Consider the following 26,095-nt stretch of genomic DNA (forward strand, 5'->3'; position numbering starts at 1 on the left):
ACTTACATACCCTATAGTGAACATGGCTCTGATCTGGTTAAGTAGGGGTGGATCCAGACTTGTGGAGGTACCAGTAGACCTCTTGACAAAGATATTACTGAGCACTATAGTGAACATGGCTCTGATCTGGGTAAGTAGGAGTGAATACAGACTCATGGAGGTACCAGTAGACCTTTTGATAAAGATATTACTGAGCACTTTAGTGAACATGCTCTAATCTGGGTAAGTAGGGATGGATCCAGAGATTTTGAAAAAGGGGTTCCAAGCTATTGTTTGCTTATTTGCTCAGTTTTGGCAAAATTTTGCATGAAAGTAAAGAAAATTTTCCAAAAAGGAGGGTTCCAATCCCCTGGAACCCATCTGTCTACTGTTTGACCACTGTTAAAATCTTAAATAGTTTCTTGTACCATCGTAAGCAATAAGCATTTTAAGGGTTTTGATAAGTTTGTGTACAGAGATGTAAAATAAATTGATTAGGTTCCATTGTGGAAGTCAGCAGCATTTTTATGCTAAGGGTTGATAAATTCTTGAAAATCATCTTCCATTTTTATTGCGTTAATGTTTTGAGGATTTATTCATTTTATTTATAAGTCAAAGAATTTGCAGAATTTGTGTTTAAATAAAGTTGTGCAATATAAATTTTATAATTCATTACAGGTGACACCAGATCAGAAAGTCTTACTTCTGGTATTCCAAGATCACCTCAACATGAACCATGGGAGGGCAGTATTTCTTCTACATCACAGCCTGTTGAAACTATTCAGGGTTCAACTGATGAACTTGATCACATTGACCTTGACAAAGGTCAAACTGAAAATTGCTTAACCCCTGATGACCTCATAGATAGTCAAGAAGAAGGTGCAAGAATTATATGTGACAATTTACATGAAAAAGCTAACCATTCAAAAACTGACTTCAAATATTCTAGGAGAAAAACAGAAAAACCAAGAAAACGAAAAAGAGACTATAGTTTAGACCAAGAAGATTGTGTTGATGGTAGTATAGTTTTAAATAGAAGTACGAGCCATGATGAAAGGATCGAACGATGTAGTTCTACATCCAATCACAGTAATCACAACGATGACTATGAAATGTCTGATACTAGTGACAATACTTTATATTCAATGACAGATAACATGTCTCGCAGGTCCTCCAATACTCATATCCGAGAAGATAATCGCTTAGACTCGGATCTAGGATGGCAGAATATTGACGATATAAACCACAACTCTGTGGCAAGCTCGGTGAAAGATTTAGAGGATGTTATGAATCGCCATTTACCGGTAATTTCTGACAATAGTATAAAGTCACCCACTGATCTCACATTACAACACATGGGTGGTTCTATTAACAGACAGAGATCGGCTATTCAGTGGGCTGGAAATAGTCATGACAGTACACTTCCAGCATCAAATTTGTTACGTACTCTGTATGCTAACAGAGAATCAGTCATCCGTAGCAATACCCGTCCACCATATGTAAATACACCATGTAATGATCCAGTCAATTTGTTAACCCCACCTGAAAACGAGGGTCATAAAGACCATCTGACACTACATATTCCTCACATCATCAGTAAAAATACAGCTGTGCCAACATATACAAGCTCAACTGTCTCATCATGTAGTTTACAAGACTCGTTTGATATAACACCACCAGCATCAGTCTCGCCAAATGACAAAGTTCCTTCACAGCTCTATGAAGGACATTATGAACATAACAGTTCTAATCTTGCAGCCCCTATACCAGTGAAATCTCATGCATTTTCTTTGTCTTTTGTTTCTCCTAGTCATGAATATAACTCTGGACCTAAACTGCATCATTCTCCGTATCAAGTTTCAGAACATTCTCAGTTTGTTTATGGTGGTAACAGTTCATCAGGAGTTGTATATGATTCCTGGTACTAATTTTCTAGTAACTTAAAATAATTTTAAAGGATATATTCAAGAATTGTCTTCAATTTTTTTTATTAATTATCAGGTTGAATCTGTTTTCTTCTCTTTACAAAATAAGGAGGTTTTACCAACATTACAAATTATTTACTTTTCTTTCTGTGTTCAATAAATAAAAACTATTCAGCAAACAGCAACAAAAGCCCTGAATTGTTACAAAAAGTTAATAGGCTTTAAGCTGTTTAGGCCAGTGTACATATTACAGTGAAACCTAGCTAAAGTGAACCCCTTTTAGACTTTCAGATTGCTTCAGTTAAGACAGGAATTGCTAAACCCATGTTCAGAATACATTTTAAACTGATATAAAGAGACTTTAAAAGTGTCAGGTTGAGACAGGTTTTTTTTGTCTATTCAGGGTTTGTTTCAGGCAGGTTTTACTGTATTATCTTTCATAAAACAAAAAAATATGTAAATTTAGAAATGATTGAGTGCGTTAATTAATGCGATTTTGTCATTTTAGTCAAAAAATGTGATTTAATTTTTGAAAGAAAGATCAAATTAGTTGTATTAAAAATTCAACAAAGCAAGTTTCATGCGTTTTAATAATTGCAATTTAAAGTCACATTTTTCACAAAATAAAAAAGCATTGTAATATCTAATTTTACAGTAACTTTGTTCAATTAACCGTAGTGGTTAGGATTATAATTTTAACTTGATATTTACCGTAAACACGTAACAAAATTTCTTTATGAAATGCTTTAGGTTACACTGGTAAATCTTTATTTCCTAAATTTTGAAAAGAAAAATGACCAGAGTGATTGAAATTATTGAAGCAAGCAGTATTTTTTACCAATTTAATTGGTATGATATTTTATGGTTGTTATTTGTACCTCGTTAAGAGTCTAAATTAATTAAATGTTATAGTTTGTTAGATTTATGTTCCATCTACAATAAAAATATTGTAACACACAGCTGTTGTTTTCTGACATTCCATCATTCATTTTCAATGCTAATGATTGCTTTTTAGTTGGTGAAAAATTCCACAATGGCTAAAAACGATGGTGTCTTTCAGTCTGGGCTTTTAGTCTATTAGTCTACTGAATTAATTCTAATTGCTTAAGGTGTTTTTTTTTTTTTTTTCAGCTCCTCCTGTTTTGTGTTTTAGATGATCTATTGGCTTTTTGAAAAACGGTCAAAATTAAGGCCCTCTGTTTACAATTGTATATTCATATATAGGAAACTTAAGGATATGCAGTCATTTTGTCAAAATAATTCAAAATATTTAAGAATGTTTTCAATTTTTGAATTGGTTATAGGAATTAACATTTTGATTACAAATCAATTTGTTCGTAAATTACAGAGAAAAAAAATGGAAATCACTTGCGCCATCCTCCTCCATTTCAAAGTTTATGGACTAGCATCAAATATTTTTGATAGAATAATTGCCTTTTGAAATTTTGAAAGGTTGTTAAATTTTTAGTTTTTCTTCTCTTTAAGGAAGGATTTCTACTCTAAAAAAAAAATCTTGGTTTTAGTGAGGACTTATAAAAATGATTTCCAACCATGATCATCTGGACCTAATGTGCATCACTTTTAAAATATAAAAATGCTTGATAAGTAGGAAGGAAGTGTTGCCCTTTTTTTAATGTTTTACTATCATGATCAGTGGGAAGAGGTCCAGCACCTTAATAAGAAGAAAACCAATACTCATGAAGATTTATTTAATATTTTTATATCTTCATTTATTCTTTATTTTGGAAACTTTAAGTCCTGATAAGAGGTATTAAAGTTTAAAAAAAAACAATACCTTGGGTAAGTAAAATTTGCAAACCTGCTAATTTACCCCATTAACCAGTTACAGGTGTGTATGTGTGTGTTTGTGACAATAAGCAACTGAAGTTGGTGGGGAGAAGCTAAAGGATGCTATAAGTAGATCATACCTATTACACTGGGCACCTTTTTCAGTCAAATTTACACAGAAATATGTATATCTAATTAATAAATTATATTTTTGATGAAAGTACTGAATCTTTACATTGTTTTATAAGAATTTTGACATAAAACTATCCATGGTATATTAACAAAGTTATTCTGAATATCTTCTTCCAAGAGTGAAATAATTGGCAGGAGAATGTAGAGTTTATTACCCATAATTGTTACAACAACATTCAAGCTCAAATATTACAGAATCCAGTTAGGTGACCTATGTTTTAAAATATAATGAGAACGGAAATGGTGAATATATCAAAGAGACAACAGCCCCGCTGGAAAGAAAAATGTCAGCTCAAGGCCACTTCAATAAACCACAAGGAAACCCTTACAGGTTGCAGCTGCCCCCAAAATAACATTATACACAGGTACAGCAAAAAAGTTGTTCTTACATGCTACAGCTACAATATGTAAATCCAAAATTATTTCCAAGAAAATAAAAGTCTATATGCAAAAATATAAACAAACAAGTATGGTCTACCTTATTACCCAAGTAGTGCCCTTGGTCAATACTCCTTGTCTTATTGAAAAACGTGTTGCTCATCAATGTTAATTTTATAATAACCCCACTATATTATAGGTTTCACTCTGTCTGTCTGTCAGTCTTTCTGTCTGTCTCTCCAAACTATTTTTAAGCAGCTTGCAGCATTGAATTGAAACATTGTGGGATATAATACAAGATGTGCATCCTGTCAGGAATTTATGTTTGAACAAAAATTGAAGAAGTGATGGCTTTTTTTATCCAGCATAAATTAGACTGATGTGATGTCCAAAACTCCCCACTAACTACTAGCAGGATTATTCTGAAACTTAATGGGTGTTAGATGACCATATTGAGATGTGCATATTGTCAGTAATTTATGTTTCGACAAAAATTCTAGAAATGACGGCTTTTGGAACTTAGGCATTTTTCATTTTTTTTTTACGTTGTCACAACTCCTCCTTAATGACTTGCTAAATTGTAATGAAACTCAGTGGAGTGATAGATGTGCATATTGTCAGGAATTAGTCATATTCTGTTATTGTGTTGTCAACAAAACACAGGTTGTTAATTTGGAGTTGGGTGTTTTAGAAATGACAGCAAATTGTGTGTAAAAAGTGGAAGCCTGTCCACCATAAAAATTGCGTCCAATATGAATAGTGCGTATACATTGGTCCAAAATGTACAGGGTTCAACAGGCTGCGGGAATTAAAGTTCTATTAGGGGCAATGTCTATTTTTTATTGGTGTGTGTATAATTTGTATGTATTTTTCTGTGCCTATGTGTTATTTGTTTGTTTGTTTTTTTTTTCTGTCCCTGAATTCATGATTTCCAAATTCTGATTTGGTTTGAAACGTATTAGGAATGAACTGTATTTAAAAGTGTTTGTCAATGTAATTTGATTTTCAAATTTAAGAAAATCTTAATTCTTATTGACTCCTTCAAACTGGTATTTTCAGAGTCGAGATTTTTATAGTTTAACCATGAAAACGTGTACTTGTAGTACTTTGAAAGAGATCGTGTTATTCAAATGGCAAAATTTCGATTTTAAAGTGCAGTTTACCCCAGGGTGGAATTTACTCTACTCCAGCAGTGCTAGAGATTGTCTGGCAAGCTATTTTCTGAGTTGGTGCCATCCTTACAGAATTCCAACCTCTTACGTTGTAGGAGTAAGTTTACTCATGCAGATTTATAGCAACGCTGAAACAGTAATTAATTAATTGAGATAACTGTTTGCCTTTTAATAATCGGGAACGAGAGCATATGTACTTGTGTGTTTTTTTTTAAATAAATAGTACGCTTATATATCGAAGTCAGTATGTGTCCTTGGATTTGTATTAAGGCTAATCAGATTAAGACAAATCCATTTTGGCTTTCACATATTAAGTAGCTGTCTTTGTAAGAATTATGCAAATTCCGAAAAATGTGATACACCACAAAACGGATACGTATTTTTTTGTAATAAAGTTGTTTTATGGTTCTATACTATGAAATGTGTAATTATTCATTCAAATCGGCCTGCCCTTAGGAGATAATCAGTATTGAAAATAAAATAGATTCTATTGTATTTTAGTGTCATCTACAGAGTTATCTCCCTAGATTTTAAAATCTACAGTGCATTCTATATAACTTTTATCTCCTAAGAACTCGGGTTATATGAACAACTGAATGTTAATTTCCGTTTACTATGGCAATTCAAACAAAATGTTAAAAATAAAAATATGCAGGCTTTTTACCTATGAATCACATTTTGCATGATTCTTAGCTGGAGTGTTACTTAATAAGTAATTGAAGTTAAATAAAGTCGTTTATTTCTTTTTTTGTTTTGTTTATTGGGGTGACGTTGTTAGAAATACTCCTATAACTTAAGAGGTTATGATTTCGTTCCTCAAAACTCAAACTTTAGGATGAGTAGCTTGCAAGCCAACCTCTAGCATTGCTGGAGTAGATTAGAAGTATTCTTGACAATGTAAAAAGTTGGGTTTCCGTTCCTCCAAATCCCAACTCTAGAATGAAGACATGCACCAATAATTGTTTTAGTAGGTTAGAAGTACTGATTCTTACAATGTGGGAGTCTTGCATTGCTTTTTTCCATACTCTAACTTTAGGATGGAACCAAGTCAGAAAATAGTTAGAAAGCCAACCATAGCATTGCTAGGATAGGTAGGGAAATAACACCCTACCTGAAATGTATTCAACTGGCTCACATTATTATTCAGGGTGAAGCTGTCAACCATCATGTGGTACAACCTTTCACATCTTCTGTAAAGCAAAAATAGTACATACACACCGCGATTTTGGTTATTTGATTAGTAAAAAATTATTCTAGACTAGATTATAATAGTAAACATGAACATTTAACAAAAGAAAATCCAAAATTTGAAGTGCGTATGTGACCACTTAGACGAATTGTTTTAATATATCAGTTGAAATACCAATACGTTCCATATCGCAAACACACACACACACACAATGATATGCTTTTATGAATTTCGGCAAAAATACTAAAACATCAAAACAGACGGGCAATTCAGAAACATAAATTCCAAGTAATCTTACGTGGTCAAAACCAGACGTTCTACAAACATTCACTAGATATGTATACAGCATAAAAATAAACTGAATGTAAGGAAAACAAGACAACACAAAAAGAAAAAAAACCAAACAAAAACAATAACAAAAACAAAAACTGAATTAAAGCACGTTCAGTATGAACTGACATAAACAATCAGATGCTCTGGAAGGGTATTCTGCTCTCCAGCGGCAGACTTTCTTGACACAATTTTGTTTTTATGTCTGTTCTGTATACAAATAACCACTGAAAATATTATGCACAGTTGCGAATCAGCTCTGGCTCTGAATAAAGACATTCTTAAAATATTTGAAATTGTGTGTATGCAATCAGGGACTTCTTATTACACTCTCCGATTCAATCTGGATTTAATATTGAATCAATAATGGGATAAAACTGTTGAACCGCAAATATCCGACAATTAGAAAGACCCCGCAAGTCAATGGATCTTGCACAAGAGGTTGATTCAATAGACTGATCGTAAATTCAACCCCTCATTAAGTATAAATGATAACACGTTTAAACGACAAAATTAATATGGGGATTTATAATGTGTATCAATCATTGTCTTGAAAAAACTTAAACAAGTATACTACATTCACCCTAGAGTTGTTGAATACCCGTTTTATTAATTTTAAGGTGTTCATCTGAAATTACCAGGCAGGGAGTGCAGGGAGCGAAGCCCTCTCTCCGAAGCTCCGCGGAGATAGCGTTTTAGAGCACCATTTATGCCTCTCCTGGATGTATTTTATCTCCAAAAAAAAAATGGCAAAATTAAGTGCAGGCAAAAGCTTTTTTGCCTGACGGCAGCTACGCGCCTGATTACAATGCTTGCAAAAAATGTAAAGAAACTTAAAACTGGTTTTAATATTGACTGAGATGTCTTATTTTTTTTTAATAGTGTTTTTTTTAAACACCACCTGTTCAGTTAATTTTCTAATCATTTTTTAAATGCTGAATTTGATAGAAAAAAAGTTTGATCTATTAATCGATATTTTAACCCTAAAGTTGCATCTTATTCATGTTGATAGTTTTTTTTTCACTTATTTTTTTCTTCATTTAAAAATGTCCCGACACCAGCTAAAAATCCACCTGTAACTGTAAGCAACTCGACAGAGTCATCTGAAAGTTTGATTGATAACTTTTATACATGATAAACTAATATCATTACTTGTCATTTCTCAAATTTCAAAGTCATCTCAAATATTTTGCATAGTTTCATCAATTCATACCTGTCCCGGTACAGGTAAAACGTCATGCAAGGTGAAGGCCGTTCACGTTGTTGAGAAAGTAGTTTCCCGAGTTTGGAGTAGCAGAACTTCCCAAGGACTTGTGCGAATGATGGCAAAGTATTTTCAGCAACCAGAAGTCAATTATTGATTTTTTAGAGTTTAAGGTAGCCTCAGTTCGACAAAATGCGACGACAAAATGCAAAAAATCGCGATTCTGGGGTTGTAAACACAGAACCAAGGGACACAACTCTATCCAAACTTTTAGGAGTTTACATACTTGTATGTTGTGTTATTTCTGCTGCCTGGGCTTTAGGACATTTTGAGTATTCATTTTTGTGGGTATTTCTTCTTATTAGTGGTCTATTTATACTATGGAAGACCAAGTTAACTAATATTGTACAAAATAGACTTTACCAAGAAGAGATCAGAATCCACAGAAAGAGAGCGCTTCGACAAAGCGAAACTGCTGAATGGCTCAACTTTATTGTCAACAGATGGTCAGTATTTTAGTTTTGGCTACCAATCACTGTAGGGGCAAAATATAAAAAGCTTCAACGTACAGTTTTAATACCAAAAACCATAAAAATGTTGATTCAAACATTTTCCCAATGGGTACCTATGGTTACCAATTGTGCGCCTTTAGCAACTTGCTGACCATTACACTCCTATGTGGTACACTTTATCTAAAACTTAATCTACCATAAGCAACCAAAGTTAGAATGTATGCCATTAATTTAACATCTATTGGCAAAATATCTGTATAGATATGAACAGTAATATTATGCCTCTCTTAAAAGTGCTCTTGAAAGATATAATTTGTATTCTTCATGTTATAAACAATAAAGTTGCACTGAAAGCTTTATTTCTGATGGATCCTTTGGCCACTAAATCCATACAGGAATGATTATTGTGATACCCTGTTTTGTTAAGAGCTGAAAAATTTACTGTATAAATGTTAAAAGAGAAAGGAGGGCATACCTGTTAATCCTCCCACATTAAGAATGAGACTCACTCATAAATCATTGAAAAATTAAGAATCTCCCACTTAAAAAAGTAAGATCTGTTGGAAGTTTTTGGCTAAAATTTTTATATTTTCTGTGAAACATTCTAAAAAAAAATATTCTAAAAAAAACATTCTCCCACATGAGACAGTGTCAGTTAATTTGGGTGAATCTCCCACAAACTGTTCAAGGTAGAGAAAGAGGGTTCTTAAGTCACTCTACATTCATGAATGCTTAGAATGATGTAACAGACGGAGGTCTTAAATACTATAAAAACTTAAGATTCAAATTTAAATTTTCCTTTTGGTGTTTCAATGGGAGACTAAGGTTGACAGCTATTGTCAAATTTTTGGTACTTTTTCAAACAATTTTAGTCCTCAGTCCTTGAGAAAAAGATACTTTTATGTACATGTACTACACTGTATAATGTGTTTATTTGATACGGTTACAAGTACAGTACAAATTACTATGTAAGCATTTGGAAATTTAATATTGTTTTAATTAAAGTCCATAATCCCAGAATGGGAGGATATGTACAAATGTATAACCTGTAGACGTTTATGATTTTTTTTTATAATTCTAGGTGGGTTTTCAATGCAGATACTATTGAGGAGTTTGTAAAGAAGCGACTTGAAGACAGATTGTACACAATTAAACCTTCATATTTAGGTAAAAACAGTATGAGAAATTTAATCATGTACAGCTGGTTCAAGGATATTTTAACCAAAGCTTTCCAAATTAATGAACTTTGTATTTTAGTTAGTTTTGTCTATACAAGTCAAATAACTTAGGAATCAGTCCATATAAAATACATTTCCAATAGTAGAGGTGATTAATGGTTTAGAAAAACCTGCCAAACAAATGATGCTTTTTGGGTCCACATATGCTTTAAAAAGCCTTTTGTTTGATGGGTTTTTCTTCACCATGAATCACCCTTACCAGTTTCATTGTCTTAATTTTATGTGTATTGTACAAATTTTATTCATTGCTTTTCTAATTAAAGTTCATTTAAATTTTGCTTTTTTAACAGACAAGTTAGAGTTAAGTGTCTTCACCTTTGGTGACCACACTCCTTCCATTAAGTATGTTCGCTCGTTTGAGTACATGGATGGGGTACCAGGAGGCAGAAAACCAGTATCATGGACCAACATCAATACCCCTCCAACAGGACTTGATAAAGTTTCATCTTATCAACTGGTGTGCGAGTTGGACACACAGAATTTACTTGACCAGTTTCAGATGGTTTTTACAGCTAAAGTTGGTAGAGGAAGGTTTGGAATACTTCTTTATGTATATATATAATTACAAAACTTAGTTGAAAAGTCAAATCATGAAATGCCATATGTGTATATGTCAGGGATGGATCCAGGATTTCAGTTTGGGGTTGGGGCATAGATAGAATTAAGACTGGGTGAAGTACAGCAAGAACATTTTTTTTGGGGAAAATTTGTAAAAAATACTAAACATTTCATGCAAATAATTTTTTCACCAATTTTAGGGGAGTGGACACTTGGTCCCCGATGAATCAAAGTCTGGACGTTAATCTTTAGTACCAAATTATGTTATTGGAAATAATTGTTTACCTGTCTTAAAAATGTAACACTTTTGATTTAGGAAATACAGTATAAATATTGTTACCTTCATTGATTTCTCTTCAAACATTTAATTACAGAGCAAGTCTTGGATTTAAGATAGCAGTTGAGCAGTTAAGAATCTCAGGAGTTGTTCAAATGGTTCTGCATATGTCTAAAGACATTCCATTTCCACATGTATCCAAAGTCAGTCTTTCTTTTGTTGAGAAGTAAGTTTCACCTATGGATACAAATATGATAAATACAGCAGTCAGCCTTTTTTACAGTTGGTAATCTTGTCAATAAGTCTTTTTTTATTTCTAATTAAATAAAAGGCAAGAAGATATTTCCAAAAGAACTTCAGAATAATTTCTATTTATTTTTTTGTATCAAATATCAATCAAACAGTGCTTGGAATTTAGTCAGAATTGTATTTGAAGATTTACAATTTAAGAGGAAATAACTCAATTTATTTGTTGCAGTACACTACTGGGTATCACTAATCATTTATTATACATGCTTTTTGGATTTTATAGGCCTGAAGTTTATTTTAATATGAATGTACTGAAGTCAGTAAATTTGACAGAGTTACCTCTCTTGAAAAATTGGATCTATGACCAGGTGATGGATGGTATCTGTAAAGGTTTGTATATCCTAAGACAACATAAATCATAAATGTAGATGATATGTATATTTAAAAGTATAAATGTTTAAGAGCAAATCTGGACTTTCTGTTCAATTCTTATTGTAAATTTATTCTTCTCAAATTCAATAGCAGTAAGAGAAGATACAGTATGAAATAACATATTCAACTATTCATTTTAAGATTAAGTATCCCTCAGTGTCTAGCACATTACTGAATTCTTGAGTAAAAAATGATAATGACACACCTAACATTCCAAGATCATGCAACTTCATAGATCCTGAGACTTTGAAATGGTAAAGGCTATTACATGTATCTGCTCGTTATTCCAAAATTTTATGCACAATTACAAAATTTTTCAGGTCAAGGTGGTTCCTAGTCTCTGGATCCACCTCTAAATTTAGAATAACAATTTTCCATAGTGTCAAGAATTGAGAGCTAAAAAGCTCTCCATGTTGCTCACCAAATATCATCATAACTAGAATCAATCTTAATTGAATAATATAAAAATTTGTATTTCTACCACTTGAAGTAATATATGTACTGGAATTACCAAAGTTTATCTGCAGCATAAGTATAGTCACATTAATCTTTATTGATTCAACAGAGAAAGAAACAAGAAAATTATAGTTTATTTACTGCTGTAACATGGACATAAAACCCAGATTCAAATGTAGTTTTTGTTTGCCTTGAAGTAAACCAAAAGATAATTTAATTTTCAGCTATGGTGGACCCTGGTCAAATCAATATTCCAATTGCCAGAGTTGGTGCTGTTCAGTTGAAGAAAACAGCTTCCATAAGTACACAAAAATTGGGTATGTTAAGAATTTTTAAGTTTTTATATCTCATAATAGCCTTACTTGATTATATCATTACAATCCTCTACACAAACCTATAACTGTTTACTGATTTGAGGAAAGTGTAAGGTTTTTTTCATACAACTTTATTTCTTTATGCCATTTAGTTGAATTTATTTGACATAAAATTTCATTTTAAGGGGCCACATAACACCTAAGGGAAATAACATTGTCAAAATCAATAAAATGATTTATTTTGTGACATTCTGATATTGAACTCAAAGCATCATGTGGTGTAAATTTCTTGAATTTACATATTTTGTTGTTTGTCCAAGTAAAAACTGTATACAATTTCAAGAAATTTAAATGAGCCAAATAAATTTCAGAGATCATGCGAGGTACCCTATAAATGAAACTTTTTGAGTAATTTCTATTTAATTTTTACAGCTCAGGGAGTTTTGACCATCCATGTCATAGGAACAGCTGTTACTGATGGAGGTTTGTTGATACTGTATAGCGCTTTTTTTTCACAGGGTGCTAATTTTGGCCCATTTTAGCAGTCTGTCTGAAAACACCAAAATAAATTCATGGAAAATTTACTGGGAGAAGTACGTGCATTCATTAGCATCTGATTAAATTAAAATTGCCAAATTTTGTTGTATACCTTTTTACCTTTGTAAATATTCAGATATTCTGTAAAATTTGTAACTTTTTGGTCACTTTCTGGTCATATTTTTGGCAAGAAAATGGTGTCCACACCCAAGAAACAACTTCATATTTAGTGAATACATTCATTATAAAATGGTTTATCATATATTAAAATATAAAGTTGTTTCTTGGATGTGGACATAGTTTTATGGTTGTAAATATGGTCGAGAAAGCAAACAAAATTTACAATTTCCTGCAGTTTTTGTTAAATGATGTAAAATTGTGGCACCATTGTGACGTCATTACAATGAACTTCTAATGCCAAAAACTACAATTTTTTCTTATATTTATATATTTTACTAGGTTATGCTCAACGTTTATGTTATTACAACGAAGTAGATATTTTTAGGCAATATTCATAGCTTAATGCACTTTTGCATCTTTCTTCTTTGTATGGTGAAAGTCTTGAATTATGTACTGTTATTGACTCAACAACAGAAGTTTACCAAGTTTTCTACACTTTATGATACAAATAAACTTTTAGACTGCATAACTGGCTGAAGTTCTTGTGGTAGCCAAAGTTGCATTTTTTTTTGTTTTTGACTGTGAGAATCCTGAAATGGGTTACTTGAAGGGGAAGTGTGAATGGGGGAATGGTTTTACTAGGCCCAGGTTTACCCCAAGGCATATTTCAAGTATGAAAGGGTGACTGACTTAAAGTACTGTTTACAGATACTGAAGATGTCCGCTATGCCACATTGAGGGTTGGTGAGCAGAAACGTACTACACATGATGAATTAGCCATCAACGATTGGGATGATATTTGTTCCTTCTTTGTTCATAGCCTTTACAAAGAAAAGGTCAGTTGTCGCTAGCTACAAATATATTCAAGAATTAATAAGATTTATTACATTTTCTGTATTAATTTATATATTTATCTTTAATCTAACTGACACAATTATGTCATTTCTGACGAGATCTACTGCAGATGTATTAATGTATTTTGATTGGTTGGGTATCAACCCCGGTACCAGAAACTTGAACAATTCTTAAGTCTAAAATTATTAATAACTTCCATGGTAAACTCAGTAATGAAATTTTGATTTTATGACATAACAAGTGATTAAGAATTGTCCCAGGATTAAGTAATTTTTCAAGTTTTGTTGTACTAAGGCGTGTTAATTTTATAACATTAAAAGTAAATTACAAATATTGAGATTGGGCTGACAACTGAACCTTTTGATCATTTTTAAGTGTAACTATAAGAAACCAATAACATATTTTATCATTATGAATATTAATGGCTATAAATGAAGGTACTTCCAATAGAGAATGTTATGTATATCAGTATTTAATCAGATTTTTCTACAGAAAATGACTTTCTAAGATAAAAATAACCTGTCCAATCCAACACTCATTTGTATCTTGTTTTTATTTGACTTTTGTCAACCCAAAAATTTATATGATTTATTCGTTTAACTAGAGTCATGCTAATTGTTCCAACAACTTTGCTTAACAAGTGAAAACTTCTGATCCAAAGATACTAAGGATTGGACAGGTTCAAATGTATATTGTTCTATCTAGTATATTCACATATACATGGTATTTGACTAAATAGATAACATTGAAGAGTAAATGTCACAGACTTCTTAGCAATGTAACCTTGGAACAGCATGATATTGATCTGTCCTCACTGCCATTTTCTGTTAAGGAAAAGTGAGTATGCCACTTGTGTAAAAAAATAAGAATTAATTCATGTTGACTCAATTTATCTTTGTTTTACCATGGGCTGTCCATTTATGTTGCCTTACACCAAGGGATGACACAGGGTAAAATTCTAACATAAATGGCCAGCCATTGGTAAATCCATGTTGAATTGGAGTCTTTGTGAATTATTTTGATTCTAATAGGACTAAGTTTCTTCATGTTTATAAAAAAGATGTGTTTACAAGGAATGGTGACCATTGTGCAGGAAAATTTGACTCTGGTGTCAGTAAAATTTGGTTAAACTTATCTATAATGATGGAAATAAGACTGTTTTGTGTATGATTTTGGTCATTTGTTTATCACAGTTTTACCACAGAGAGACCTTTGAAGCATGTCATATTAGAACTGTTTTTAATCTCATACTTTAATGTCACAATGTTTAGATTCAGTATCATTGTTCACTGATAAAAATTTAAATTTCTATGATTATGTTTGGATAATTATAGGGTTATTGGTGGGAAACTTTTGACATGGCATTTCCTTCTTTAATGTGATGAGCAACTTTTCAAAATAATCAAACATTCTTAGAATTTCTTACGGTATTTTTAGCCTCCATAGTTTTGGTGTTATTTATTTTACTTCATCTTTAACAACTTGTATTTCTCTACACATTTAGTGTGAACAAAACAGTAGAAAATAAAGACGGTGGTAAATATGAACTAAGAATGCAATACACTCCGCTACCACAGATTGACCTTGAGAACCCAGAGGTCACACAACCAACAGATAACAGTAAGTATTCAAGGGGAGGTAATAAGATATTATTTTGATATATTTTTCAGTTTCAAATTTAGACACAAGCCAGGCATAAAAGTTATTGCCTTGCATCTGGAATTGTAGTTTACAAACTGTTTATAAAATAAAGAAACATTTAAAAACATAATTTTGTGATTCTTAAATCAAAGAGATTATTGAGAAGGCAATCGGAACTACTCTGCCATTTTTGCTACACTAAAAAATAACCTCGGATGCAGAAAGAAGAATTTCTTTTTGAAAAAATTGCTGGAATTAAGTCATATGCAAATCAAAGTAGTTCTATCCACCAGGTGGCGCCCAAAACTTTAGTTGGATAGCACTAGAAATAAGGAACAACAACTCAAGAATTTTTGTGTGAAGCGAGGAGCTAAGAAAAATGGTAATGGTAAAAAATTCAACCTTTTTAACTATAACTTTAGAATTGGATCAGTCAAATTCTGGACAGATCCATCTGCCTAGTGCCTCCAAAGTTTTTCTTTTTGTGTAAAAAGAAAGGCTGAGGTGTTCCGATTAATTGAGAAGGATGAGCTAATTACATTTAAAAAATGTACCGTATTGAAACTGCAAGGATATGTATTTTATATTATATAGAATCTGGTGTTTTATATGTATGTGTACATGGAGCCAGTTCTCTCATATCATCAGACGTGAATGGCAAATCAGATCCTTATTGTGTTGTATTCTGTGACAGACGAAGGGTAAGATGTATTATTTTGTAGTAAAACCTACATTAATAAGTTTTAAGATAGCTGGAAATACATGAAGGATTTTGCCTTGTCAGAATTATTAGCATTCATTCTGTGAAAAATATATTAACATTAATATAAATTGTTTATCTAGGATGGAAAAAAGAACGGATATTATGATATAATGAAAAGCAACAAATGCACCAGCATACGACTTAAAATCTGAAACATTGAATACATTCACAGTTCATAAGGTCTTCAGTAAGTGTAAATACACCTTTAACCAAGTTTGGATGGCAATGACAACAAAAGTAAAAGAAAAATCCATGGTAACAGAACAATGGAAATTCCTGATAATCAAACTGAAAAATCACTATAAAACTATAAGTTACATGATATTGTATTGCAGTTGTTGACTACACCCTTTATAAAGAACTCTCTACATCCGAGGTGGGAAAGTGGTGTTGAATTTTTTGTTAAAGATTATACTAGTGTAAGTAGGATTGTAATGAATTAAAGACCCTATGATATAATATTACAAGTTCTACAGGGAAAACCTTGGCAACCAGTTGTTGTATAAGTTAAAGAAAACTTGGAAATTTTCACAGTAATTTTATTTTTGCTATTTTCATTAAGGAAAGACTCTTATATTTTTTTGGGTCTAAGATGAAATAACCTCTATCACTTGGGGGACACTAAATTACCTGCGTAGCACGTTATTTAAAGTGTGCACTACAAGCATTGAGATTATTTCAAATAGACAGAAAAAATATAACAGCCATTGATTTAATTCAATTACCAACATTCAACGAGTAAATCATTAAAAAGTTTGATGATGTCAGTGATTTGGTCTATGAGATGATAAACAAAATTTTTGATCCAATCAGAAGCTGTGTTACTTTTGAAATTAAATTATTCATTGATAAACACTATAATGCAATATAAAAGCTGTTGTAAATATTTGTTTTATAAGCTGTTTCATACAATTTGATGAATGAATTTGAATTAAAGACTGCACAAAAGATAAGAAAATAACAGTGTGACAATTTTTCAGTTGAATGGAGTTTACAATACTTAAAAATACAAGATGCTGTAATACATTAAAATTGTTATATAATATGGTATAGACATTAACAATGAGAGTGAAAGATAAAATAGATTTTGTTGAATTTTCAGAAATATTTATTCCTTACCTCTGATTAAATCTGTTTTTGTATAGAATAGCATGTAATCTCATGAAGAAAAAAAGGATTAATAAATCTGCAGCTTTGTGCTGAATTGGCATATAATTACTTACTGTCAGGTGACAAAGTAAATATCGACCTGGTCATGTATAGGTACTGTGAAACCTGTCTTAATCGAATCCCTTTTGGAGTTTAGAATTTATAAGTAGAAATGATATGGTGAGTATGTCAAAGAGAGAACAACCCACCGTGTTGAAAAAATGTCAGCTGAAGGCCACACGTGTCATTTATGAATGAAAAGGAAATCCTCACACCACAGGACAGGCTACAGGGAAATAGTTGCCCCAATATACTCCAGCAGCATAAAGTAAACTGTATTTGATATCTAAAGTAGACATACAGAGGCCAGAAATGCCAGACTTGGGACAGGTGCAAAAAGAAATGCCAGACTTGGGATATGTGCAAAAAGAAATGCCAGACTTGGGACAGGTGCAAAAAGAAATGTCAGACTTGGGACAGGTGCCAAAAGAAATGCCAGACTTGGGACAGGTGCAAAAGAAATGTATACTGTTTATACATGTGTTCAGTAGACCTAGGTTCAAAATACATTTAAACTGCTATAAAAAGACTGCAAAAATTGTCTGTTTTAGATAGGTTTTCAGTTTATTCAGGATTTGGTTAAGACAAATTTCATTGTATTTATCACACACTTTTGTGTAACCTTGACTGGTACAGCTTCCCGTACAAATAGTTGTAAGTGTCAAATTTTGTAATGAGTAATAACACATAACACTTTTTCTATTTAAGAAATAATTCACAGAGACTCAATTTTAGTATTGTATTACCATGGACTGATAATTTATGTCCCATTGTTTTACCCCAAGTGATAGCACAGGGATAAATAATGACTTAAATGGCCAGCCCATGATCAAACAATGATAAAATGGAGTCCCCTGCAAATTATTTTGGTTCTGATTCTTGTAAGACTGTCATATGTCTATGACATTGGTCATATGTTACAACCTTTTTATCACAGCTGTCGTCTAAAGACCTTTAAAGAAAGGACATGGCTGTATTATTTACAGCGTAGTTTTACACAAACAACTTTCTATAAAATTGACTACTGAATTTTATTATATTCTATTTTTCACAGGTTATGTTATCATTTTATGTATTTGATTGGGATGGGACCAACATCATAGAGGATGATTTCCTTGGATCAGCTTTCTATAATCTTCCAGAGGTATTTGTGTTCTGTATTATATAAAAATTTAAGAAAGTATTGCACAAATCAGTTATTGCAAATTTTAATTTAAACTGTTTAATGCAATTTTTACTTTTATGGTTTTGATAAATGTCCAGGATTATTATATTTGAAAATTCCATAATGCAAGTTTTTATTATCATGACTTAACTCATTCTTCACAATAGTAATTTCTGAATTCACAAAAGGCTTTAAAGCATGTCAAGTAGTGGAAATTTGTGAAATTAATTATTAGGAATTCAGCAATGCTGGTAAGAAAAGGTAATAATTTAATGCTGTTTTACAAGAAGGATTTTTTCTAAATGCTAAATAAATAAAATCTGTAGATACACCCTATTAAGTTGGTTCAGATTGCTTTCATGGCAATGCTTTCTTTATTTCAGATTTGAAATAAGTTGTAAATTTTTGTTATCACATAACAAATCCGCATTTATGTTTAGATAAGGGACCAATATTTCTGTAGCAGTGATGGTTATTAGTTCAGCAGCATCTGCCCTGAGCATTTCAAGCCTAAAAATACTGAAGATGGAAAATATTCTTAACTTCCATGGCAACTCCAATCAAAGTCTTAAATATTGATGATGTTACAAACACATACAAATTCTTACAGACTTAAGTAGTTTTCAGGTTTTGATTTCTGAATGAATGTTCATAACTTTTCCTTTTTTCTAATTTCAGGGGGAACCTGCTGTTGTAAGAAAATCACTGACATTGGGGTACAACAAATCATCAGAGGGTTATGTCACTGACAAGTCTTATGGTCAGATCAATGTCTCTGTCGTATTCAGACCTGTAGCATCAGTAGAAAGATCAGGTAATATTAATGTTCTGGATTAAAAATGGATTTTTTTATTTGTGTCTTTGGCCTCTTTTGCTTTTATACAGAGTCAGAATTGTTGTGGATATTAAATTTCTTTTTGGTGATTTCTCAAATATTTTCATTTACAGAGAAGTATCGAGTTGCCAGTGTTGGTGATAGTGGAAAGAAGGATTATCTTTATAATGAAGATCTAGTGTCACCCTCTTCAACAGTAAGTTTATATATTCTTTACTTTTTTTTTAATATTTATTTATCATACTTCAACTGGAAAGACAATTATTTTTCCACAGCTCGTAACAGACTAAGTGTCAATATCTTACGTCTAGGGTGTTATTCTGACCTGATTTTATTCAGCCTTAATTTCACATATTACTGTTTTGTTTTTTTTTACTGTATATTTACTGATTTTGCCAATTTCCAATTTGTTGGTTGACTTTGTGAAATCAGGTACAGTTTCTTTTCATTCTGCTATTACACAGTTGAACTTAAAGTTCTGGTCTGATTTTTTTTTCCATAATTGGTATGAATTGATCTTTGACAAATACATGTGGATATGTTGTAGGCTTTCTCCTGTTTTCAGTTTTATATTACTATTGTTACTTATTTTTCTGAACATGTGATAGCTTACCAGTACATGTAATAGAAATTCAATTCTCAATGTGTAAGTCTTTTCCCAATTTTTTAACTACATGGATGAATATTTTTTTTTTAAATATTTCAAACTTTTTACATGCTTTTGACATATCTGATAACTTGAATGATGTCTGTTTTCAATCCTCCCTCACAACAGGAAGACAACTTTAAATTTTGATACATGTATTTTTTTTCCTTTTTATCTCTGATTTATATATACATGTCTTGAAAAGCTGCATAACATGTTAAGATCTAAGATGGACAGGAATTATTAATATTTTCAAATTAAAAGTTGTATACCCCCTGTTTTAAATTTTGCTTTTGTTTTATAACTGATTTTTGAATATGTTTACCTGAAGTATTTACGCCATTGTCTGAGTGATATTGATTAAATTAACTGTATTTGCATTCTTTCTGATTTAGTCATCAATTCATTTGTTATGGTATTCATTAATATTTGCTCTCATCCAGTTAATGCAAGATTTTGCTTTGAAGCAAAGATGCTTTTTCTCATTCTATGCCAATTTTTAAAAAAATGCATGTGATTTTTAGCTAATTTAGGCAAAGGTCATGTGAGTTATTGCTGTCACTTGGCATCCGGCATCCGTCATCATCATCTGTCGTTGTCGTTAACAATTATACAAACTCTTCTCATCTGAAACTACTTGACTAATTAGAACCAAATTTGGTATATATGTTCCTTGGGGTATCCTGCATAGAACTGATGTGGGGATTTTTGATTTGTCGAAAAACATGGCCGCCATTAAGAAAAATAGGACATAGGGGTCAGACAGTAGTTCTTCACATATATCTCCTAAACCGTTAGGTTTAGCTAAATTCTGCCATTTGTAAAAGTGTTGCTTGATGAGATCTATCTCTGGTCAAATTTTGGTTGTAAACTATTGAGTCATGTTGGAGATATTGACCTTTTTCAACGATTTTTGCTATTTTTAATGTTATTTCTTTAAAAAATCTTCTCCTCTGACATTATTTGATCTATTTGGAACTAAACTTGGCACAAATGTTCCTTGGTGTATCCTGCATAGAATTGATGTGGGGATTGTTTATCCATAAAAAAAAAAGATGGCCACTGTTACTAAAAATAGAACATAGGGGTCAGACAGTAGTTTTTTTGCCTATTTATCCAAGATCTTTAGGTTTAGCCAAATTCTTTCAATAGCTAAATTGTTCCATATTATTAGGACTACAAAAGTCTTCAGGGATAAAAGTTGTCAGGCGACCCCTTGTAAGATATGTTGTCCTTGAAAGGGGAAAATGACTTTAAGTTTTCAGTCTTGAAAACTATGATAGATTAAAAGAAACTTTCAATTGTTGAAAAGATCTTATGATAAGTCCTACTAAAGACTTCTTCAATCAAAATTGTTGGACAACTTCTTGTTAAACTTATTGCCTTTGAAATGCAAAATTCAACCAGGTGGAGCCTGTTGTTTAACCATGGGGTAGTAATTAAATTTCTGTTAGAGATTTCCTTCCTTTTTTACATTACCCAATTAAAGTAAGTCAGCAAGTTTTCTACAGATTCCATGAGAGAAACTGATTCTCCTTCAGCTTATTCTTTTTTCACTGTCCATGGTAAAATTTAGATTTTAACATGCTCGCTGAAGCTTGCATACTGAAAATCTAAATTATGCTATTTTGAGTAGAGGAATACTTAAACTTTACTGAAGGAGGGTCTACATTTCTCTATCATGCTACAGTTTATTACAAATGTGTATAACTATTCCTTGATCCAGTAGTAAAAATTTGGCTCTACAGCTTTAGTTTGTATATCATACATATATTTGCATGTATAGATTTGTTTATAAAAAGATGCTGATACAGGTACCATTACTTTCATTTTTGCACTTCTCATACTCATCATTTTGTTACTTATTCAGCCTTCCAGATCATTGCGTCAGAGCAGCAAGGTACAATATATCCTATCTATTATTATTTTATCTATGCTTTCTCATTGCATAGCTTCACTTCCTTAGAGTTCATCCCTAGATGTTAAAATTGTGTTTGTGGACACATTTAGACACACAATATCATTGAAAGAAAAGAAAAGGATTCCTACGTTTTGATTTGGTGATGGGGAAGGGACTTTTTTCTTGTTTTTCATCTTATTTTTAAGTCAGAAGTATTCAGTTCATTTAAGATTCAGGCTTATCTTACAGTTATAATGATGCAGCAAAAATTCAAACATTCTCTACAGATATCATGGGTTAAATCATTGGACATCATCCTTTTGTGCCAATTGAATATAAAATAGTACTTAAATATTTTTCCGTGTGGTTGTTTTCCGCCAGAAAAAGACTACCTTTTCTAATCTAAGCTTTATTTCACACTTCTGCCTGACTTTTTGAAACTTTTTGAAAATATTTGCCAAAGATTACCATGTTTTTAGTTAACCTTTTTTTTGTACAGAACTTATGTATACTTACCTCTTCTTTCAAACTGTAAATTTGAAAATAAGTTTATGCCTTCTACTAAGGAAGTTTTGTTACTTTTAACTAAAGGGACATAAGATATGGTTTATTTTTACAATATTTTGGAATTTTGCCAGGTTTGCACTCATGCAAATCAGTTTTAGAAATGTAGGAATGGTGAATTTGGGTCAATCAGTTGGTTGGCTGGTTGGCAGGGGAAACATTTTTATTAGCAAGTATAAATCACAGCCACTAGATATTTGATACATAACTTCATTAAGGTATATATAAAATACAAAAATGGGGCCTTTTTTTCTTTCATTTCAAAAACTTGGAATGTGGAAGTATAAAGTGATCTTTATACCTTTTCCCGGTTGTAATTATAAGTACTGTTATTCTATTTCCATATTCATTTTCTTATATATAAATCAACTTGTTTCCAGTCCTAATATTTAAGTGTCTTCTGGATATTATAAAAGGCATGTATACCGGTAGTTGTAGATATTTTTTTTGCATTTTTCCACAAATCTGAGTAATTGGCATAATCCTATGCTATTCAACTGGTCAATCTTACGTTTTTATTTCCCCGCCACAGGAAGTGGCAAGGTATTATGTGATACCCTCCGGAAAGTTTTGTGTCTTTCCCTTTGTCTGTTCCTCAACAGTTTCCAGATAAAAATCTTGAGAATAGATCAAATTTTTTTTTAAACTTTTCACAGTTGTTGAGTACTAAAACACTCAAATTTTGAGTTCAGCATAATTCATGATGAAGTTTTTGAGTTAGGCTATTTTGTACATTTTTCCATCCTCTGTTTTTCACCATTATGTGACAAGGTATCATTTAGGGTTCCATTAATGCCTTATTTTTTGTTTCCAGCTCATGTTTTTCAGGTCCAATGCTAAATTCATTTACCAAAAAAAAAAAAAAAGGAATTGATCATGATGAGACTGGTCAGACAAATCTGGAATTGTACTTTGATTGCCACATGATTTTACTGGAAGATTTTATTGCTTCTGTCTGTTATGTTTTACCAACACTATAAAAAAAAACAAGGAATTGAAACTGAAACTAAGGTTACATTTCTTCTCTTGGCTCTCAAACAGGTGGGAAATATTGGTAGAAAAATATGTCATTAGAATTGCTAAATGGAATGTTTTTTTTAGAACTACTGTATTGAATTATGGACAATGTTCCTTTAGTTGACATACTCTATTAGTACATAGTCATTTGTCCACATTGGCTTGCTTTGTCAGTTTTCATAACATTTATATATATTATCATGTACCATTTTAACCATTGAAGGGGGAGGTAACTCTGGCAGAGAACGAGGTAGGAGGTTATTAACACTCATATCATATTGCATGTCAATGTCATAACATAGCTAGGTTTGTTAACAGTGGTGTACTGACACGAATTAAGATGACACTTGAAATTATGACTTGTTTTAAAATAACTTTCAAAAAATTGGAAGAACAAACTTGATAGCTTAAGTCATGTCCTGAGTAATTTGCATGTAGTAACACACACTGTGGAATTCTTAAAATGTTAAAAGCTAATAATATTTTATCATGGACATCGTTACCTGTAAAAGCAAATTTTTTGCTTGGTTTAAATATTATTTATTTCTTGGGTAAGGATTTAACGAATACTTAACCCTCATTTGAATGAGGTTAAGGTTACACTCTACAAATAGGTCACTGCATATGATTTTATGTCATTTAGTGGAAATAAAGCTATAGTGAGACATTTAAACAAGCAAATCTTAAGTTTTTTTCCTTATAAAAAGTGTACATTTTTCTAATCTATACATTATGACAATTCATGAAAAGATAATGGATGATTTATATTTTGTCATAAAAATGGGTAACTATGGTAACATGATAAAAATAAATAATCAACTTTAATGACAAATTTTGGTTGCCTTCCTAAAATTAAATGTCAAACCACACGTTTTCTAAATATCAGGCATGGTATTGTTGTAAAAAAGCAACCTGATGTACCTTTTTTCTGCTAATTTTTTCATAATTTAATTATTAGGATCCGGAAATGGTAAAAAATGCCGGTCATTGACCGACAACTTTTGTAAATGGCCAACGACCATTTTCCAATATTGGACATAAAAAAAATTGTCAACCCTTATAAATTACAGTCAGCGTGGTTTTATCACTGTATAAACATCCTGTCTATCAGTCTCCTAATTGTTTATTTGAAATTATTTGACAATATTTGCCGATGTGATGAAAAAGTCCAAGATACATGATGTTTTGTTTACATGTCAGAACATCCACATGTGGTCAAAACCGAACTCGTTCACTCTTTTAGATATTTTGTAAGAGACAGAGTATGTGATGGAATAACACAAATTCTGATATTTATCTTTAAATAACCACAAAAAGGGTTTTTAAAGTTAATTCTCGATCTAGGCTGGTAAAAGACTTGCACAAACATCTGCTGAAAATTGATAAAATGTCCGACATGGACTGTTAAAATTTCCATACCCTTAAGTGAACTCAATCCATTCAGGACCTGAATATTTCTGATAGCTTAAACGTTGAAGCATGTACTTTCCACCTCTTTTGTTTCATAAGTATTGAATCTATTTATGTACAAATGCTCTACTACTCACAGTCATTCATGAATAAGTATTTCCACCAAGTTTCACCTTTTATTTGTAAGTTTTACTAAATTAGACGGTGTTAACTTTGTGTATAAGACAGTGCCTCACCATCACATCCATATAGTGCAACCTAGAAACCATAAAAATTAATCCCCATGAAATAAGGTGTTGAAATTTTAACCCCCATGAAAATTTAATGTTTCTACAGTGTATGAAAATACTGCTTCATTTCCTAACTATCATAATTAAATTGAATTTTGTTAGCATATGTTCAATGCCTCTTCCATCATAATGTCACTCTGCTTTCATTGTTTACATGTAATTGACATTACCTTAAACTTAACAAAAATGTACATGTATAATCATGTCAGTTGATTTTTATTTTGTGTATTAAACAATTTAGATTCTGACTGAATTTTTGTCTACAAATGAGATTTTAAGTTAATGCCGCAACATATGTGTCAATACTGTTATTATAATTTGCTTATATGTCTCTGTGTTTGCATGTACATGTATTAAAATGGGCAGTGGGCCTAGAAGTAGTGTTATTATTTCCCTTGAATATAATTCAAGGGAATCTTGCTGTTAGTCATAAATGTTCTCTTGATACTACTAGTTTAGTCATATTTATTTTCCCAAATTATTTTATATGAATGCTATAAAATAGCAATAATATAATATGGTATCATGCTGTTATCGTTGTCCATAGACAATTATTGTCTGGATAAGAACTTGGGTATAAGGGTATTGATCTTTTTGGAATTATATCACACAGGTAAAGGAAAGTTGGGATTAATTTTGATGGTTGTGTCTTGAACTGTTTTGGAATTAAGGGCAAAAAAAGGAGTCTGAATCAAGCATTTTCATGGTGTCCACTGTAAGTAAATGGATCTCTTTGTACCACAAGGTGGTAGGCTTGGGTTGCTTTTGGGGGTTGTGAGTTGAATTATTGTGGAATAAGGGCTAAAAGTGTCCACTTGGTTGACTTCAATTCTGGTCAAATTATTTTCTTGTTTCAAATATTTTATTGCAATAAAAATTCAGAGCTATCAATCTTGAATGGTTTGTCCATATTTGTTCTAACTGTTTAGGGTTTGACCTCTGTGGTTGTA

General features: G+C 31.8%; 2 protein-coding genes across 10 annotated transcripts in view; both read left to right on the top strand.

Annotated features, from left to right (window-relative positions):
• Positions 1-2,857, top strand: part of LOC148625711 (protein trachealess-like) — a 49,426-nt gene extending 46,569 nt beyond the window's left edge. The window contains exon 12 of the mRNA XM_088569413.1: positions 658-2,857. Coding sequence (XP_088425539.1) covers positions 658-1,907 — 1,250 coding nt within the window. The 3' untranslated portion in view covers positions 1,908-2,857. The remainder of the gene's footprint in view (positions 1-657) is intronic.
• Positions 2,858-8,186: 5,329 nt separating this feature from the next.
• The window catches only part of LOC148625712 (uncharacterized), a 37,831-nt gene continuing 19,922 nt past the window's right edge, over positions 8,187-26,095 (top strand). For 5 of the 9 annotated variants that reach the window (XM_088569414.1, XM_088569420.1, XM_088569423.1 and 2 more), the window contains exons 1-17: positions 8,187-8,663; positions 9,751-9,836; positions 10,198-10,438; positions 10,840-10,968; positions 11,275-11,381; positions 12,104-12,196; positions 12,626-12,676; positions 13,559-13,686; positions 14,445-14,542; positions 15,210-15,325; positions 15,941-16,047; positions 16,445-16,528; positions 18,373-18,462; positions 19,162-19,297; positions 19,432-19,514; positions 21,835-21,864; positions 23,669-23,695. In XM_088569414.1, the coding sequence (XP_088425540.1) occupies positions 8,350-8,663; positions 9,751-9,836; positions 10,198-10,438; positions 10,840-10,968; positions 11,275-11,381; positions 12,104-12,196; positions 12,626-12,676; positions 13,559-13,686; positions 14,445-14,542; positions 15,210-15,325; positions 15,941-16,047; positions 16,445-16,528; positions 18,373-18,462; positions 19,162-19,297; positions 19,432-19,514; positions 21,835-21,864; positions 23,669-23,695 (1,920 nt within the window). In that variant the 5' untranslated portion in view covers positions 8,187-8,349. The remainder of the gene's footprint in view (positions 8,664-9,750; positions 9,837-10,197; positions 10,439-10,839; positions 10,969-11,274; positions 11,382-12,103; positions 12,197-12,625; positions 12,677-13,558; positions 13,687-14,444; positions 14,543-15,209; positions 15,326-15,940; positions 16,048-16,444; positions 16,529-18,372; positions 18,463-19,161; positions 19,298-19,431; positions 19,515-21,834; positions 21,865-23,668; positions 23,696-26,095) is intronic. The other 4 variants (XM_088569416.1, XM_088569418.1, XM_088569419.1 and 1 more) reach the window with 3 other exon arrangements.

This window comes from Perna viridis, chromosome 2 (genome assembly GCF_037379345.1).
Source record: "Perna viridis isolate PV_CMFRI_1.1 ecotype Kerala chromosome 2, ASM3737934v1, whole genome shotgun sequence".
Taxonomy (NCBI): Eukaryota; Metazoa; Mollusca; class Bivalvia; order Mytilida; family Mytilidae; genus Perna; species Perna viridis.